The sequence below is a fragment of the Ctenopharyngodon idella genome, chromosome 22 (assembly GCF_019924925.1).
Source record: "Ctenopharyngodon idella isolate HZGC_01 chromosome 22, HZGC01, whole genome shotgun sequence".
Classification (NCBI taxonomy): Eukaryota; Metazoa; Chordata; class Actinopteri; order Cypriniformes; family Xenocyprididae; genus Ctenopharyngodon; species Ctenopharyngodon idella.
In genome coordinates, this window is record NC_067241.1 from 28,152,895 (window position 1) to 28,173,208 (window position 20,314).

Genomic DNA, 20,314 nt, shown 5'->3' on the forward strand with positions numbered 1-20,314 from the left:
TAAATTATCTAGTGTTTTAGACATAAATACTTATTTCTACTGAGTTGTGAATTTAGACATTTATATTTTAGACATTTATACATTCTCAAAGACTACTTTTTGTCAAGGTTTAAATTTTTATTTATTTATTTATTTATTTTTTGAAATGTTGATTTTAAGTGTCAGTTTTTGCATTAATTTTACTACAGTCAAACCTGAACACAGAGGTCGACATTTTGTTACACATAACAGCAAAATTCACTAAAAATTTAACAAAAATGAACAGGTATGTTTTATCACAGCTTAATAAATCTGGGTCTGATCTGATTTCAACCTCTTATTTGAGTCTTTTGGCTCAATTTTACCATTTTGTTACAGCCACACAGTTCATTTGTGTGTATAATAGTGTGTTATTGTGTGTGTGTGTGTGTGTGTGTGTGTGTGTGTGTGTGTGTGTGTGTGTAAGTGAGTGTGTCTGTTTTGTACTCTCAATGTTTTAGAGTGTAACCTCTTCCTTGCTGTTTGTTTTTTTTACTGCTTTGTGGCTGAATTATTGTTTTTATTTCACATTTTTGCAAAACCTTGCTCTGTGTCATAGTCAGGCTAGTTCATATAGTCACCAAGTTTCATCCCATTCCGATGAAGCAAAAAAATTTAAAATTTCAAAACGTAAACATTTTCAGTAATTTTTGACTGAAGAGGAACAGAGCTCTAATCAGGAACTTCCTCATTAATTTCTAATTATGTGTTATTTGTGTTCTCAATTCATCAACTTTAATAATTTTTGATGAGTTTTCACTTACCAAGCCAGTTCACACACGCATTTCTAGAAATGGCTAGACATTTTCTTCGCGATATATCAATACACACTGAGTTACATCATCACAGGGCAACAGTGATGTAATTCTCAGGGAATCAGGGTCCTTTACTGGACAGCAGCTGCTGACCAGAACATCATAATGTGGGGCATTTCCTGTAACGGAGCAACAGCTCATGTGACTGTGACAGGCGGAGATTAATGATATGATTGAGAAAACATGCTGTTCAGTGTGATCACAGTCTCACCAGTGCAGCTGGACAGATCTCTCTGACACAGGCAGCACAGCATCATGGATAGATGGCCGAAGTTGCTGTCTGACGACAATTATTTTGATTTCACTGTGCTGAAATGTTGAAAACACTAAAAGCAGCATTTGTTCACAATATATTTTCCGCAATTTTTGTAATAAGCTTGATACGGTTTACTGAACTGCAGCCTAATAACAATGTCTCAGCATGTGTCATAACAAATCAGTGTGATATTGTCTCAAGGTCAGTGTCATTGAAGCTCCTTCAATGTTGTCTGTAAGCCTACTTCTTCCTCTTTTTGTCCTTTATTCATTCCATGCCCTTTCTGATTTGCCCTGTTAATGTTATGTTTCCATCCACCTATTTGTATCCACATTTTCGGATATTGCATAAAAATGCTGGATAGAAATGCCAAGATGTGCATAAATTCTGAAAAAAAAAACAAAAACGTATGTGCTCAATTAAGGCAGATAATATCCGAGAGTTTCTGAACCACACATAGGCAGCACACATAGTCATTGCACCTTTTGAGGTCCAGAAAGGTAGTAAAGACATCATTAAATAGTCCACGTGACTACAGTGGTTCAACCTTAATTTTATGAAGTGACAAGAAAACAAAAATAACGGCTTTATTTAACAATTTGAACTGTTGTCATACGCTGTTGATGCAGTGAACGCAGTGAAGGTGTCCATGTTTACGTCCGAATGCCGGCTCAGTATTGGCCGAGGCTGTTCACGTGATCAGCACGACGCATACGTGTAATGCTGACGCAGGAGCCGGCCAATAATGAGCCAGCGTTCTGACATAAACACAGATGCCTGCACTGTGTTCACTGCATCAACTGCGTATGACAACAGTTCAAATTGTTAAATAAAGTCGTCATTTTTTTTGTTTTTGCACACAAAAAGTATTCTCGTCGCTTCATTAAATTAAGGCTGAACCACTGTAGTCACGTGGACCATTTTAATGATGTCTTTACTACCTTTCTGGACCTCAAAAGGTGCAATGATGTTGCTGCCTATGTGTGGTTCAAATACCTCTTGGATTTCATCAAAAATATCTTAATTTGTGTTCTGAAGATGAATGAAGGTCTTACGGGTTTAAGACGATATTTGGGCGAGTGATTAACGGCCAAAATTTCATTTTTGGGTGAACTAATTATTTAAGAACTGAATTAAATGGGACAAAGGTCATTTCAGCCAGGCCAGGTCCTTATTTTCACAAGAAAGAAAGTGTTAAACTTTCAGGACTGCACAATTCCACAAAATGTGTGGGTTGTAACGCTGGAATTTCATGAGGTCTGGAATGGGATTAGTGCTGTAGATTTTTTTTTATGAGGGTTTAACAAGCAGTTAGCAGTCTCCAAGAAACCCTTCTGACCTTTTGAGTGAGGTCATGATGTTACATTTAGTGATTGTATTGTTTTGAAAAAGAAATTTTAATAGTTTGAGTTACACAGTTTAACTCTGCTGAAGGCAAAACAATGTCAGATGATTTCAAACCTGATGTATAATTTGTACTAAAGGTCTAATATACAGTATTATCCGAGTTCACTGTGTTCCTGTTGTATCCTAAGCCTTAGAAATAGGCAAATGTTCTCACTGAACGTGCAATATGAAACACACTTACCCACTGTGTCAATGTCTCTCCTACCACATAAGTATAAACTAGTCCCTGCAATAATCTGTAAATGTATAGAGAATTTACTTAGTTTACATAAATATTTATATTTAGTATCATAATAGATAAAAGGAAAAAAAGACCGTATTAAGCATATCAAACATATTGCAGTTCATTTGTTGTGTATCCACAAACTGGATTACACGCTGAGATGCTAGCAATCTTTTTATTTTTTAAATTCCTCTTGCCTGGCCTCTGTCTCGAGACTGATTTGGCCGCTCGTTTTCGGTGATCTGTGAATCAATTGAACACCACACGCTGGCGACATCTGCTGGTCAAAACTGTGTTAACGTGTATTCAAAACCAAGTGAATGTAAGTTTAATCTTCTAAATGTAATTTAGAAATTATTAAATACAAATTATACGTATCATTTGTGTTTTATTAATTTGTAGCGCTTTTATGTGATTTTTTTTATTTATTCGGGAGGACTTGGCTAATCAGGGCAATTAGAGATAATTAACTACGTGCTCCATTTTTTTAATATACACTCACGTTTGTCATTAAAACTAAACCTCAGTTATAAAACTGACCCGAGATCAGTTTTAGATCAAACCATAGGCCTATATTAGACGTCTTGTTTGGGTTCACCAGGGGTTTTCCGTCCTGGTCCTGGAGACCCACAGCACTGTATGTTTTGTATATTTTCCTTATTTTAAATCACCATGAAATCAAAATAGACAATTCTTATTTTTATGGAATATTATAGTATTTATTATAAACTATTTAGCCATGCACATCATTATTATTATTTTTTAAATTAATACCTGTATCCTAATCTTTAATCAAAATAACTTCCCCTCCCTCTTCTCTTCTCTTCTCTGATGACGTGTTTGGTGGCACGAGGGCGGGGCAACAGTAATACAAAATATTGTTAGCCACACGTGGATCCGCAAAATACTTCCCATTACTCTGATGGACGAGTGGCAGAATTTTCGTTTTCCTGTGCCAGACGTTCTGGGTTCTAATCCGCCCTCGTGTCATTTCTTTTATTTTTTTTCTTATTAAAACTACAGATGTTTATCAGTGATTGTATATCAAGAGCAGGGACACGTTTGTGATTTCACCGGAACGAATAGAGTCTCCGGCCGCAACAGCGTTAACCGATAGATTGAAGCGCTCGTCCGTGTGAAGACTGCGCAGTGTGCACGAGCGCCAAGAGAACACTGTTGCGCCACTGATAACAGCGACAACGAGCAGTAAACATGATTTCAAAAACAGCACATGCCAGCGCCAGATCGCCTATTATTTAACACAAACGAATGAATTGCTAATCAACTAGAGATGTTTATTTTGAATTAGTATACATCCGTGCCGCGAGATGTTTCAAAAAGTGGTGGGGACAATATCGACCCTGGCAAAAAGTGGTGGGGACATGTCCCACTCGTCCCACCCGCAAATTACGCCTATGTGGCTATGTGACGTCAGAGCGCGGAACTGGGAGTACATCAATCTAGTACGAGTTCATGGGTGGGAAGTCACGGGTTTGACTGCCGTTCCAGTGCACTTTCATGGATAGAATGTTGGAAAAACACGGGTTACGGGTTGCCTGGAACGCGGCATAACGTCGAGCGTATCTTGCAGTATTAAACACGTATTTATACCGATTTCATCAGGGTCCGAAAATTCTTCAAAAAGAACTGTTACGTCTTGAGATTTTATCTTATTTGTCATTTGTTTTGTGTGCTTTTGTGGCGTTTGTTTTCTTTTTCTTTTTCTTTTTTTGTTTTCTCTACATGTCTACGGCTACCATTCTCAAGGAGGTAATTGGGTTCACCTGTTGCTGATTTGCTGCCCATTCACCTCAGATCCACTGATTGGCTGCAGCCAGGAGAAAGCCAGCATATAAAGTCAGCACTGTCTCACAGCAAGCTGAGAGGGTTGCAGGTGGTAGTTTGCCACATGGACTTCTTTTCTCTTGCCCCAGCTAATGCTACTGTTTTCTGCTAATGATAAGTGCTACCCATTGGTGCTGCTGTGAATGTGGTTGAAGATTTATATGTTGTTTTGTTCAGAACTTAAGATTTTCTTTCAAGTAAACCTGTAGGGAGGTGGGTGCCTTTTTTGTTTGAAATTGCTTTTCTCCTGGTTATGTGTAGTCAGGAAGATAGGCAAGTTCATTTGTTATTTATTTTCTTTTTGGTTATGTATAGGTAAGTTATGGTTAAAACTGAGTTAGAAACTTTTTATTTATGTTGGCCTTTGCCCCCTCCTGAAGCTTATGTTTTTCCCTTAATCTTTTATATTTGATTTAATAAATACCTTCTTAAGCTCATTGGTTCTGGATGTGTGTTACTGGGGTGGGAGACAAGAGGTTCCTGTGCTCTCTCTCTCTCCAAAATTTGTTACTGCCATGCCATTACCCCTAGACTAAAAAGGGCTGGCATGTAACAGAACACAAAGAATGGCCTTCTCAGCTGCCATAGTTGCAACTCTTGCATCATCATCACAGGGTGTTCAACGCACCACCGTTTCCGTTTAACAAACGTTTTGCAACGTTTTGTCGGGGCTGAACGCAGCCCAGCCCTACATCCACTTCACACGGATTTATGTCACAATAAGGAAGAAAGGACTATTGCAACTTCAGTTTCATAGCGACATTAAGGGCTGTCTCAGCCTTCCTGTTGAAAAATCTTTCCATTGCACTAAAATGTTTGCTCCCTAAAAATCCCACAATGCACCACAAAAATCAGAGAGCATCAATGCTCACTAGAGTCGTGTCTCAAATGACATTCTATACACTATGCACTTAAAGTACACACTATGTTCTCGGCTGTCTAGTGAATAACATTTAGTTGGCTAGTCTGTCATCCAGCATGGTAGTCTAATTGACTATATGCACTGCTACTTCCTGGTTGCCATTAAGCCAGCTTGGGCATTTCCGGTGAACTGTTAGCTGATCATTCTGTACTCGCTGTACATCGACAGAAAACCATCAGTGGTTGACTTTTTAATGTTGTATTCATATTTTAATGCAGTTATCACATTTACCTAAATTGCCAATAAACCAGTTTTATTGATTGCAATAAAGACAAAGCCATTGGGACCGTTTAAGAAATGCTGTGTCTGTAATTAGACATGCACACAGCATTTTTTTCCAGCACTTCAAATGTTATTTTTAATGTGATGGCCACAAACATTATCTGTTCATCCTTCTGAGATTGTCCCCATTTGTAAAATAAAACGATTCAAAATGTAGGAAACTCATAATTTGATAGAAAACACTTTTTTTATTTTTAAATAAGACATTAATTGCCACTATAACCAGCAGATGGCGGCAGAGTAGCATTTATTAGTGCATATATCAGCCATTTCCTGTAATAGTTTTTTACTCAGATTCGCAATTGAATAAATATTAAACGTTATAAAATAACTAGGTTTAAAAATACATTTTGTCAATGTGAAGTATGAAGTACTCACAAATTCTCATGAAAAACAGTAACTTTTCTTGTGAATGAATTACACAAAAAAGCGAGCACGGCGCTTTCCCTTTGTAATCACAGCAGCTGTCAGTGCAGAGCAAGCTCAATGATTTCAGCACACTTGTGAAAATATTTTATTCAAATACTTAGTTTGATGCTTTTTTTAACACTAAAGTGTGAAAACTGATGGTCAAATTGAATTTAGCCGAGGAGGAACACTGAGGTACGTCTTTATTTTTTTTATGACGTCTTACGTTTGAATAACTAAATTAATACTATGTCTGACTATTTAAGTGACTATATTTTGATTATAAACCAAGTAATATTGATGCTCAACACACCAGTAAGTGACATTTCACTGGAAGTTCCCTTTCGATGCTACACTCGTACTGTGTCATTTGTCTTAATATTTTAAGACAAGATGCTACGGGGAAAACTCCTTTTTCTCTGATTTCTGAAGCCTTTTTCAATCACACAGTGAAACTGCCTGGCCATTGGTTCGTGGAGTTGTAAGTAAACGAACCAATGACGGCGCGAGCCAATGGTGAGCGAGCCCGCTCGAGTCCGCCAAAAGGGCCGGGGTATCGGGCTATATAAGCGGCCGTCTCACCTTGGCAGACTGATTCATTCTCCTTCAGCGACGCAGATCACATCTCTTTACTTGATCCCGAGACTGAAGCCACCTTCATCTGCAAGCAGCTGGAATTCTCTAAGCAGCCCGCCGCTCACGAGCCGCTCTGATAAGCTCGACGCTCAGTCCGCCACTCTCGTGCAAGCTCTGATCAACATGCCGCTTCATCAGCAGCCAGATCAGTTCGCCGCTCTCAAGCAGCTCTGTTCTCCACGCCGCTCCCAAGCAGCCTGGTCAGCGCTTCACTCCAGAGCCGCCTGCAGAGTCCTACCTAGAGCACCTATTTCAGCTCATTCAACCTGCCGTCTTCGGTCAGGTGAGCATATGGAGCTTATTTTTATTAAAGCTATTCTCACTGGCATTTATTTCAAAATGCCGAGCCTCTAGTGCGTCATTTGACGGCTCTGCCCCGCAAGCCGCGTTCACTGAGGACGAGCGCTCTCACTACTGACAGCTGAATATGACATGATGCTCTCCCCCGACTCAGGTGAGACTCTTGGTATATACTCACTCTGAAAGAGCATATTTCTCCGGCGTTTGTTGCAAAATACCGAATCACTGAGCGTGTCGCTTGCCGGTCCCGCCCCCGCAAGCCACGTTCATTGAGAACGAGCGTGCTCACTATTACCTCTTTTCCACCAGCACGAACCGGGTGCTAGTTCAGAGTAGGTTCAACTGACGAGCCTTCTAAGAACCGGTTTGCCTTTCCACGGGCTAGAGAGCCAGCACAGAGCCAGGTCTTACTTCACTGTATACGTCTCATATTTCACAGCAAAGCTAGCACGGGCAGCGCCAAACACAAACACACCAAGCTTGTTCGAGATGCATCGGCTTCTCGCAGAGCGATCAGCGCATGACATCAAAGCACCGCAAGAACGATCCAAAAGCACAAAGAGTCGTATGCTCTACAAACACTCCCACGACACTCCGATGTCACCTGCCGATTGGTCCGCACTGCTCCAATGCATCTCGAACAAGCCTTCCATCAACAATGGCGGACGTTTCGCTACTACTTATGCTCATGGCTTTGCGAACCTACATCGGCATCCAAACACGGCTCGCCGTAATTTGTATATAGGCGGAGATTACAATCGAGCTGCTATTAGCTTGATTAGCTGCTATTTCAAAAATGGCAGTCACAAGTTTCTTTTTGGTCACGGTAGCCCCGCCCCCAGACCCTGACGCAAGAGGTTCTTACTTCTAGATCAGCAATGTTTTGGTGCTACTTATGAACCACTTTTCCTGGTTCAGAGCTGGTGCTTTGGGTGTCGAAAGACAAAGAACTGATTTGAAACTAGGCTCTGGCTCCGAACCAGCACTCAAACTGCCTTGGTGGAAAAGGGGTATATGAGGGCACGAGCCTCGCCTCACTGCATTCACAGACTGCTTTTTCTAAAAAGCAGCTCTTTCCCCTCATTTTCCACTATTCTTTTTCTCTCAAGCTGAGATGAGAAACAAAGGTTACAGGGCCAGTGAATGGGATTAAGTGAGCTCTCACCGGTTTATATCCCTTGTGTCTCACTCTTCCTGCAGCAGGGGATTTTCCCGGTGCTGCGCACACTGTTTAGAGTTCAGCTGACAGCATTATGTCATGACAATCTCCATGACAATCAGGTGAGACTCATGGAATATATTTCTTTTGAAATAATAATTTCATTGGTGTTTGTGGTAAAATGCCGAATTTTTGAGTACGTCACTTGCCGGCCACACCCCCGCAAGCCGCCTCCATTGAAGATGGACGCTCTCACCATGAGAGCGTGAGTCTTGCCTCGCAGCGTTCACAGACTGCTTCTCTGAAGACAGCTCTTCCCCTTGATCTCCACTGTTCTTTTTATCTCTGGCTTGAGACAAAAGAACAATGCAATCACAAAACTGATTGAATGGGGCTAGGTGAGCTCACGCCGGTCTATTCCCGCGTCTCATCTTCCCGGCAGCAAAGGGATTCCCATCGCTCGAATCGATTTAACCCCTTGCCACACAGGCCGAGACCTGGCTGGCCATCCCTGGAGTGTCATAATGGGTATTGGGTGTAATAAATCAAGGTTATATACCAGTTCGCTCAAAGGGCCCCGTTATCCAACAGCGTGGTCCTCGCCTCCATGAAGAACGAGGATGCTCACATCCTGCGCTCCAAGGTGAACACTATGCTGGCAAAAAGAGCCATAGAAGTGGTTCCTCCAGCTCAGAACGAGTCAGGCTTCTACATCCGGTACTTCCTTGTTCCCAAAAAAGGATGGCGGTCTCAGACCCATCCTTGATCTCAGATGTCTGATGCCCTAATAAAGCGCTCATTCAGAATAATCACTTTGAAACATCTTCTCGCAAACACGCTCTTGGAGACTGGCTCTTTTCTCTGGATCTGAAAGATGTTTACTTTCACATCCAGATAGCCCCCCATCACAGACGATTCTTGATTCACCTTCGAAGGGGTGGCATATCAATACACAGTCCTTCCGTTCGGGCTATCTCTGGCTCCCTGCACTTTTACGAAGTGCATGGATGCGGCTCTCTCCCCTCTGAGACAGATGCATACTGAACTACCTCGACAACTGGCTCGTTCTGGCCCAGTCGGAGATGGAGCTAGTATCACACAAATCCATCATCCTCAGCCACTTAGAGTGCTTGGGGCACAGAGTCAATTTTCCCAAGAGCTCGTTATCTGCCAGCCAACGTATTTCGTTCCTGGGGATGATTCTCGACTCAACCCGCATGAGGGCCGTAGTCTCGCCAGAGTGATCTCTGGCCATTCAGCAGCTTGTGGAAACTTATACGCCCGGAACTTCTCTGCTGCTCAGAGCGTTTCTGAAGATGCTAGGTTTCATGAGCTCAGCATCACCAGCTCTGCAGCTGGGCCTGCTCCGCATGTGCCCACTGCAGTTCTTGCTGAAGCCGCGGGTCCCGCCCCAAGCCTGGCAGCATGGTCGCTGCTCGCTTAAGGTGGACCAGGCATGCTTCGCAACCCTGGCCCCTTGGGTGAACCCCTGCTGGTTCGAGCAGGGCGTGGCAATAGGGATGATGGACAAGAGGAAAGTCCATCCGAGCTGTGGGATCTTCGTGTGTGGTTTCTCAATGGGAGCCTGCAAACCTCCCTGAGAACATCTTAAACACTATCTCACAAGCTAGAGCTCTGTTAATGAGACATCTCTACTCCTTTAAATGGTCTGTCTTTGCTGCCTGGTGCACAGCCCGGGGTGAGGACCCATTTACTTGTGACAAATCCCAGATATTGTCCTTCCTTCAAGACTTAATGGATAGAGGTCGTACTCCCTCTATCCTTAGGTCTATGTCGCAGCTATAGCGGCCTCCCATGCTCCTGTAGCAGGGCAGTCAAAAGGGTGAAAGGGTCCAGGAGGCTGAGTCCTCCTCATCCCTTTACTGTTCCTACCTGGGACCTATCCTTGGTTCTTAGAGGGCTTAAAGGCCCTCCCTTTGAGCCAATTCAGACTGCCGACTTACGGCCCGTCACTAAAAACCGCCTTACTGCTAGCTTTAGCATCAGTTAAGCGTGTGGGAGATTTGCATGCAGTTCCTTTCTGCATAATCCTCACTGTTGTGACCAGCTTACGAATTTCCGTTTTGACCCCAACCATGTCCGGGTATGACTATATTTTGTGCTCTCTATATGCGTCCTAGACCCCGCTGGCGCCTATAGGCTATATGGGATTGGGAGGATGACTACAGTGTTTTTCAGTCCACGATTGTCCGGGCTATCCTGTCCTAAGGGTATCCATCGTGATCCCTTTTTTAGTGCTCTGCCCGGATGCTCTGTCATCCCCACTTCTTCACATCCTTCTGTGATTTATCCATTCTGGTCAGTGTTTGCTCTGTTGCCGGTATTGGTAGTTGGTATCGAAGCATTTCTATAGAGTAGCCTTCGAGTATGAGTAGCCTACACAAGTGCAATATGACAGTTTCCGTAATATTTTAGAAATTCATAACTTTATAAAATATCTACAAAGTGAAGAGAGGTGGAAAAGGTGACGTGTAGGAACAAAATAGTTGTAGGGGGGTCTGCGGGTATCCTCCCCCAGGAGAAGATTTTTGTGATTTTAACATGTAAACGAAGCATTCTGGTGCACTCTGACAAGAACATGAATGGAAAAAAGCAACATGTGGTAAAAAAAATAAATAAATAAACTGGCACTAGGGCTGGGAACTGACAAATTTCACAACTGAATTTTGATTCAGAAGCTTGCGATTTGATTTCGATTTGATTACCTTTGATTCAGTATTGATTAATTTGGGGCCTATCAGGTACAGTACATGGCTAATTTCCTCAAAAAAAAAAAAAAATCTCTCTCAACTAATGCTGTAAACTATACAGGGAACCACAGCTGGTACATCAATATAATATTAAACGTTAAAATTGATTTGTAAGCTACTTACATATAGGCTAAATTACACATAAGGAAGTTTTTATAATAACAGTTGAAACACTGATTGATCGATTGCATGTGACATGATACAGATTTCGGTAAGTTGTACTGTATCTTTCAACATACCTTCGGATGTTCAATCATGTTTATTTCGTGTTGTAACTGGTAAAGCGGAAGAGATGGTTGGTTCACGGGTGCTACAGCGATCTGTCATGCCACAGAGCACCAAGAAAGATCACGACTCACCCAAGTCTATGGGAAAGAAGCCCATTTTTTATTCTAGTGAGAATCTTGTAGAAGCCTGATCAATAAACATCATGACAAGCGACAGAATTTTTGAGACAAACCCTTTAATTATGTCAACATGAGCACAAACACTCATTGCTAAACAGGTTGTAAACAGTCTATTTAACAAAATTAAATTAGGCTAAAATGTTAGGATGTGTAACAGAAGTATTTTGTATACTTCTGTTTTATACTATTTTTATCATCAGCTTAGTATGTGCTATGCAATGTATACAGCCTAGTTTTGTACACTGGGCCTGTCCCAATACCCACACTTGTGGTTTCAGCCACTTGAGAGTGTGTGAATGTGACAAGAAGTAAATGTGCATGACTGTCTCAGGTCTGATAAATGCCAAAGTGCAGTGCCCTTAACGCTGCCTAATTCCACTTGGTATTTGAGGCCAAGTGTATCCCATCATGTTCATGAACTCAAGTGCACCAAAATCACAAGATAAATAGAAAAACTTTCCAGTTTAAGTTAAAATAATTAGATATTACATATATTTTGGTAGTAAAAGGAAAAGTGCTGCACATTTTACTGGTGCAGAGTATGTGTATTTGGTAAAACACTTGCAACTGCTTTTTATCTATTACATAGGGACTACTGATCAGTGATTTAGAAGTTTATTTTAAAAGATTTAACAGAGATTTAGTAGTTTAAGTGCAAAGTAGCTGCTGGAAATAAAAATGTGTAAAACCAGAGTAAAACTAGAAGTGTGTCCCATCAGGTAGCCTAATTAAAAACTTCTACTCACACGAAAACTGCAAGTGGGACAGGCTGAACTTGCTTGGGAGTTGGAGGTTTGAATCAGACTTACTTGGTCAATTAATTGTTCAAAGCCGGTAGTGAGCTGATTCCATCTCTGAACTGAGACATTTTTCGGTGGCGTTCATTAAATTCACAACTTAATGGGAATGTTGCTAAACCAGTCTTAGAACTTATTTTTGTTAGCTGTGGATGTACAGGTATAACTTTTACAAACAATTCAACTGTAAGATCCTCAGATGGGAAAAGCTATAGAAGAATGGAAAGACATTCTCAGTGAAGGTGGTTGTGAACGTGTACAGATGTGTTTTAGTTACAGGATCAGAGAATGACACCGTTCCTCTGTCATAGTTCAGCTGAACTCTCACCCGCTCAAGCTTCTGTTGGACAGGAAAACCAGACTCTTCAAACAGTCTGTACTGCACACTCCACACACCAGTGTCAAAGAAATCACATCCCTTCCTTTGGCTTGATGCCGTAGTTACTCCCAGAGCCCAGGACGAGCTCTCTTTAACCTCCACATCCCAGCAGTGTGTTCCCGAGTTAAACCCCTCTGAACCCAGAACACAGGAATGCTCGTCAAATCTCTCTGGATTATCAGGAAGCGCCTGACTGTCCGAACTGCATCTCAGACTGGTCAGATCATCAGACAAGAGGAGATCTGGATGAGCTGTATTTGGATCCAGAATTACTGGAGCTGATGAGACACAATCAATTTATGTAATTTATTCTGATGTTCATGTAATGATCAAGAGTGAACGGTACACAGATTAAGATGAGTTATGAACACTGAAATTATGAAGACTCTGAAACACTCTGATTACTGTCAGTGTTGTTATAGTCAATAGCTGCTTCTCAATTCAGAGGCTGTATCCTGTGCATCGCAGCCTAGCCTATTCCAAGGAGAAAACTCCTTTTTAAGAGTTGATAAGAATAATCAGACTGATAATTTTGCAGGACAAAATAGATCAGTTTTTCTAAAGTAATTCTAAAACTAGAACTAATTCTAGACCATATATATATATATATTCATAATTGGTTATAACTGATAATCTATACATAATTCCCTTTTTGGGTCAATTTATATTATGATTAATCATAACGCATTATGATTAATTTTATATATATATATATATATATATATATATATTTATTTATTTAACCCATAATTTGAGCTAATTCGTTAAATCGTTTCAGCTGGGACCCACTAGGGGGCCTCAGCAAACATCCAAGGGGGCTGAAAAATGGCTTAAAATTATTAAAAATGAAACAAAACAAACTTTAAAAAGACAGCTAATAATTACATATTTCTTATTTCAGTTTGTTCCCTTGGTCTTGGAAAACCTGTATAATATATATGAGGGAATTTTAAAAGTGTGATTTCCAGACTTGGAAATTAATTCAATGTTCAATTTCTATAATGAACATTAATTTTTGTAGTTATGTCAAGCTCTAAACTATTTTATCAGGCAGAAATTGCCATTTGTGAATTAAAAACAATCCTTATCACGTAATCACGAAAGATTGAAAAACAATATGTAAATTAATTGATTATAAAAAACTGTGAACCCTGAAATACATTCAGTTCTTTAAATATCTGAAATTATGAAAATTATTTTAATGATTTATAATTAATTAATTTAATTATATTAATATATATTGCCACTCCTTGTTTCCTTGTTCCTCTAAAAAATTTAAGAACACTAGTGTTCAATGGTTTGTAAGTAAGTACGATTTTTTAAAAGGAAATTAATACTTTTCTTCAGCAAGGATACATTAAACTGATCAAAAGTGACAGTAAAGACATTTATAATGTTACAAAAGATTTCTATTTCCAAATAAATCAGCATATTAGAATGATTTCTGAAGGATCATGTGACACTGAAGACTCGAGTAATGATGCGAGAAAACTGTTATTTTAAATTGTAATAATGTTTCACAATATTACTGTTTGTACTGTATTTTTGATCAAATAAATGCAGCCTTGGTGAGCAGAAGACCCAAGCTTTTGAACTCTAGTGTATCTTAGCCTATACAACGGTCCTTCGAACATTGTCTTAGGCCTTGGAGTCAAAAAGTTTGAGAATCATTTTTCTAAAGACTCACTGTTTTGGACAATGCCTTGCGCCTTCTTCCAGACTCTGAACTGCAGGTTGCCCAAGTAACGTGCCACATCAATCAAAGCTCCAGAAGCCATCTGTGGGTCCGGCTGTGAGCTCTGGAGCCTGGAAGAACATTCAGGAGTCAGAACTGCAGTGGCTTTGGATCATAACCAGAGACAGCAGATCACTCACCTTTCCATTGTGACTGGGAAGTTCTGCAGAATAAACAGGCAATTTATTATCTCAAATGATCAGTAATTGAATTGTGATCAATCAATGAATCAATTATCTGAAATGAGACCTTTAGAAACAAGACTTCGCTGGCATTCATCATCTCCTCCATGTCTTTGATTGCGTGTGAAAGAGATGATATGCGTCTGTTCATCTCCTCAAGCTTCTCCGTCATCATCTGATTCTTCCTCTGCTTTTCCTCCCTCAGTGCAGTGATTGCAATTTCTTCTTCATCTCTGAGAAACTGATGAAGCTTTCCAAACTCCAGTTTAATCTGACGCTCTGTGTGCTCAGCTTGAGACTGAAATTAAATAACATTTACTTTCAATAATAACATTCAATAATAATACATTATTTGTAATGCATTTTTCTTTTTTACATATTTTATGTTGTTATGCAACAATTAAAATAACAACCAAGTTAATAAAAGACTGCCTTAAATAAATAAGACTTATCTTAAAACATTCCAGAGTTCAATCATGAGAATGAACACAAATGAACACATCACATCATTTATATCCCCTAGTAAAAAATGAAGTGCACTTAAAGGGGTCATGAACTGCATTGTTTTATTGTTTTATAATGTTTCCTGGGGTGCACTTATAATGTTAGTATTCTTTTTACATCAAAAATTGTCATAATTTAGAAATAAAAGGCATTTTTGCTAACCTGATTTTAGCCCTCTTATCTGAACGCTCTGTTTTAAGGGGCGTGTCTGCAGTGAGACTTCAGTGTAAATGCCCACTGCTGTGATTGGCTGACATCTTTCCATTTGAAATAGCTACTCTCTTGAACACTTTTAGCACATTTTTACTATTACAGCTCTCAAGGTTAACTAATCGTGAAAAGTGTTGCATTACACTTGGATCTATGGCATTATATTTAGATTGTGGCATGAAAGGTTGCAGTGATGAAGATTGTAGCCGATCACAGACATGTTGTTTAGCACATGAAAGCAGTGATCTTGTCATTGCAACTCATTTTCTGCACATTAACGAATGCTTTCATCATAACTAATAGTGCAAACGCGATGTAACTAAGAGATTTGGTGCGAGTCTAGAACTCAGTCACTGATAAACTTCCACTGTTTGATTGACAGCTCCAGCTCGCGCTATTTGATTCACAGCTCTACCGAATGTAAAGAGAGTGTTCTTTGATCGCTTCTTTATAAAATTTAATCACCATTTAAATAACAGATCAATTTCATTCTACTAAGAGAAACAATGTGAAGTTGACCGTTAAGTCACTGGTTTGATTTACTGACACAAAGAACATCTGACTGTACATGAGTCATTCATATCAGATCAGGCATTAATTACCAGTTACTTACATGTTGTTGCATTACTGTTGAGTCCATATCGTAAAAGCCTGTTTGCAAAGCGTGCGCTGAAATGCGATTGATTTACCAAAGAATCCACAGTGAAGTACCGAATACAAATACATTTTGTTGGAAATAAATAACCATATTCCTAGCATTTTCCTTTGAAAGGTAATGTTATTTTTAGTCCTGTATCGCTCTTCTCTCCTCATCTCACCAACAAGCCTGTGGGTGGGGCTAACGTTGCAATGATGAAGTTGATTTCTTCTGCGGAGACGGCGTTTCACTTATCTAGATACACAGGCACATTCTAGGATCATTCGATGGGCCTGGTATTAATAAAAGCTTTTATTGGACTAACAATGAAGTTTTCAGTTCTGAAACTTACAGGATATTTTTATGGTATGATGACCTCTTATATACACTATATTGGCAAAAGTTTTGGGACGCCTGCCTTTACGTGCACATGAATTTTAATGACATCCCATTCTTAATCCGTAGGGTTTAATATGGAGTTGGCCCACCCTTTGCAGCTCTAACAGCCTCAACTCTTCTGGGAAGGCTTTCCACAAGGTTTGTGTTTATGGGAATTTTTGACCATTCTTCTAGAAGCGCATTTGTGAGGTCAGGCACTGATGTTGGACGAGAAGGCCTGGCTCGCAGTCTCCGCTCTAATTCATCCCAAAGGTGTTTTATCAGGTTGAGGTCAGGACTCTGTGCAGGCCAGTCAAGTTCCTCCACACCAAACTCACTCATCCATGTCTTTATGGACCTTGCTTTGTGCACTGGTGCGCAGTCATGTTGGCACAGGAAGGGGCCATCCCCAAACTGCTCCCACAAAGTTGGGAGCATGAAATTGTCCAAAATGTCTTGGTATGCTGAAGCATTAAGAGTTCCTTTCACTGGAACTAAGGGGCCAAGCCCAACTGCTTAAAAACAACCCCACATCATAATCCCACACCTCCACCAAACTTTACACTTGGCACAATGCAGTCAGGCAAGTATCGTTCTCCTGGCAACCGCCAAATCCAGACTCATCCATCGCATTGCCAGATAGAGAAGTGTGATTCGTCACTCCAGAGAACACATCTCCACTGCTCTAGAGTCCAGAGTCCCGGCGTGCTTTACACCACTGCATCCGACGCTTTGCATTGCACTTGGTGATGTAAGGCTTGGATTCAGCTGCTCAGCCATGGAAACCCATTCCATGAAGCTCTCTACGCACTGTTCTTGAGCTAATCTGAAGGCCACACAAAGTTTGGAGGTCTGTAGCTATTGACTCTGCAGAAAGTTGGCGACTTCTGCGCACTGTGCGACTCAGCATGTGCTGACCCCGCTCTGTGATTTTATGTGGCCTACCACTTTGTGGCTGAGTTGCTGTTGTTCCCAATTGCTTCTACTTTGTTATGATACCACTAACAGTTGACTGTGGAATATGTAGTGGTGAGGAAATTTCACGAATGGACTTATTGCACAGGTGGCAAGCTATCACAGTACCACGCTTGAATTCACTGAGCTCCTGAGAGCGACCCATACTTTCACAAATGTTTGTAGAAGCAGTCTGCATGCCTAGGTGCTTGATTTTATACACCTATGGCCATGGAAGTGAAGTGTACACCTGAATTCAATGATTTGCAATATAGTGTATCAAAAGCTCAAAGAAAAGTTGATTTCTCAATTCATGACCCCTTTAACTGTACTGAATGAGCACTTGTAGTGTACATCAAATCTTAAAAGAATATTTTTTAAAAAACATTTACTTGCAGATTATATCATTTACTATCAGATTATATAGTTAGTACATTTTATCTCATCATGTTTTAAGGGTCATGCTTTTAAAAAGTACACTTATTTTGAGTATTTTTTAAAATGATTATAATTTTAATTGCAGTGTGTTATTTGATATTACATTTTACATACACGAAAAATGGCATTTCAATAGACATTAATGTATATTTTAGTTTACTGTAAATGCTTGTCAGTGCATTCAGCACTAAACTTAAACCATATTTCAAAGACAATAGAAGTAATTATTAAATTACATATGAAGACGTACTTAAGTCCTACATGCAATTAAGTGTCATGTTAAGTAAACATTAGTTCTCACTTATGTATTTTCTTTAAATGCTAAAGTGTACTTATTTTTCACAAGGATTAACCTGTTAAATTGACTTTAAAGAATGAATTGAAAGTTAAAGCTGGGTTAAAGAGTCCGGGTCGTGTTAATGAACCAGAAGCAGATTGTCTCTTGTCATTTGCAAAAACTAAATCAGGAGTTTAATCATAAAAAACTATTACATCAAATTTTACAAATCATAAATGTGTACAGAGATCCTACACCTGTAATGATTCTGTATCCTCACCTTGATGTGTTGTATTGTTTTCACACACTCTCCTTTAATTTTCTCTCTGTGTTTAAGTTTCTCTTGTAAAAACCTCAGCTCTTCCTAGAATTGAGCCAAAGAGAAAACAGTGATATGATCTCATATGTGATTATAACGTTGAGCAAAATGGCAGAGAAATACTGAGTGTACGAATGTGATGTGTTTGACTATTTATTGTTCTTTACATATGAAACAAGAGACATTTGTTATACCTTATAAGATGAAACCACTTCACTGATGGGTCTGAATGTGTGCTTGACGTGTTTCTGTGAATCTCTGCACACTAAACACACAGGCTGTTTGTCCTCCAGACAGAAGAGTTTGAGTTTCTCACTGTGTAAACTGCAGACCTCGTCCTCAGACCCTGATGAACGGCTCTTCTCTCTCCCCTTCAGAAACGACTCGCACAAGTTTTTTAACACAAGATTACATGGAGGGTCATCTCGCGAGGATCTTCTCCTGCAGACAGGACACTCCTGAGTTTCCGTGGTTCTCCAGAACTGTTGAAGACACTCTTTACAGAAACTGTGACTGCATGATAGTAGAACAGGAGCCTTGAAGATTTCACAGCAAATTGGACAAGACATTTCCTTTGCAGATAGTGAATCCATTTTCACTGGTTTGCTTTTTATTCAGAAATAAACTTCTCAAAAACCCACTTTGAAAGCTTTTCTAAGATATCGAGAAAAGAGTCACTATGACATTAACTAAAAACACTGAGACAGTCAAGTCCTTGCAAGTTTTTAATCACCTTTGGATGTTGAAAGCAGGTTTGACAACACAATCAAAAAATGTTTTCCTGTGATGTGGCTTGACGAGTGCAGTTTTAACTTGAGGTCAAAGCGGGACACAGCAGGGGCGAGGCTAGAAATGTTAAAGGAGGTGGAGCTTCATAAAACACAGTTGGCAAAGGACGAGTATGAAAGTATGAAAACTGCACGCCAAATTACCAACAAAAACTGCAATGCAGCACAAAGTCACAAAGAAAATAACAAAACAACCTATAAACAACTATGACAGACACAATAAAATGGCTCTTCCTGTTTTCTGTCAATAATGTATAATATTTATGGCCTAAATATAGAAGTTAGTATAGAGTATTAAGTTAGTATAGAAGAATAAAACGTCATCAGCATGCGCTCGTGGTAAACAAACAGAGCAAGATCTATCAAACTTTGGCAATCGTGCCTTTTATGTGCGCTGAACAAAAAGAGGGGGAAGCAAAAGAGGAGAATATGAATGTGGTCATGGCTAGGGAAAAGAGGCCAACATGGCTTGCCACTTTTGCAAATGGAGCTTAAGGTACACTACTGTGCAAAAGTCTTAGGCACGTTAGTGGCTAAGGTTTTAAGCCAGTTATTTATATCTCTTGCTGTAGTGTGTCAGTAGGAAATATCAGTTCACGCCAGATGGGAAAATACACTCTGCCCAGTTCCGGTTAGATTCTCGCCTGCCGCCAGGCACGGCCCAGCCCCGTTTATATATGTACCATACTGTTAATACATTTTTCATTTAAATTTGATACCCAGCCAAAACTTTACTTACATTTTAATTATATAAATTATAAAACATAAATAACATTACTTAAATCTGTATAAACATCACATTATTATGAAAGCAATTATATGTCCATGAAGACATTTTATTTACAAAACTGTATTACATCAAATAACAGCAGTTGTTATACAATTATTGTAAATAAAATATTTACCACATTTTGAAAAATTATTCACCGGTATTTACTTATACACAGACTGTAAAATTTATTAAGTACGGACAAACTTAAAAAATGTTTTAAACACATTGTGTACACATGTAAATGGACAAAGTTTTGCTGTTGAACACATTTTGTACTTAGCAAAATAATTAGCTGAATAACTTAGCTGAGCTCTGCAGTGGCCTGTTGCATGAAGCCATTTGAACAAACTCTGAGTTTCAGAGTAGGTTTGGAGTTGATAAATCCAACCTGGTTTAGATCAGGATCAACTGTTGCACAACGCTCGGTATAAACTTTCTCTGTCAACTCAGGTTTAATCCAGAGTTTGCAAAGCGCGTGCACCTGAAAGTGTGACA

The 20,314-nt window shown here is 39.8% G+C and overlaps 2 protein-coding genes across 2 annotated transcripts in view; one reads left to right on the forward strand and one right to left on the reverse strand.

Annotated features, from left to right (window-relative positions):
* Positions 1–20,314, forward strand: part of si:ch211-117c9.2 (solute carrier family 26 member 6) — a 211,994-nt gene that overhangs the window by 187,386 nt on the left and 4,294 nt on the right.
* Positions 12,051–19,243, reverse strand: trim35-39 (tripartite motif containing 35-39). Its single transcript, XM_051879417.1, has 6 exons — positions 18,454–19,243; positions 18,221–18,304; positions 14,610–14,840; positions 14,501–14,523; positions 14,313–14,431; positions 12,051–12,903 (listed from the first exon to the last, which is right to left on the reverse strand). The coding sequence occupies exons 1-6, from the start codon at positions 18,850–18,852 to the stop codon at positions 12,416–12,418; spliced, it is 1,344 nt and encodes a 447-aa protein (XP_051735377.1). The 5' UTR covers positions 18,853–19,243; the 3' UTR covers positions 12,051–12,415.

Excerpts from the sequence above, each read along its gene's own strand:
- trim35-39 (XM_051879417.1), bottom strand. The coding sequence starts at position 18,852 with ATGGATTCACTATCTGCAAAGGAAATGTCTTGTCCAATTTGCTGTGAA. Across the intron at positions 14,524-14,609 it reads GCGAAGTCTTGTTTCTAAAG|AACTTCCCAGTCACAATGGA; the intron begins GTCTCATTTCAG and ends TTTATTCTGCAG. Across the intron at positions 14,432-14,500 it reads TTCCCAGTCACAATGGAAAG|GCTCCAGAGCTCACAGCCGG; the intron begins GTGAGTGATCTG and ends ATGTTCTTCCAG.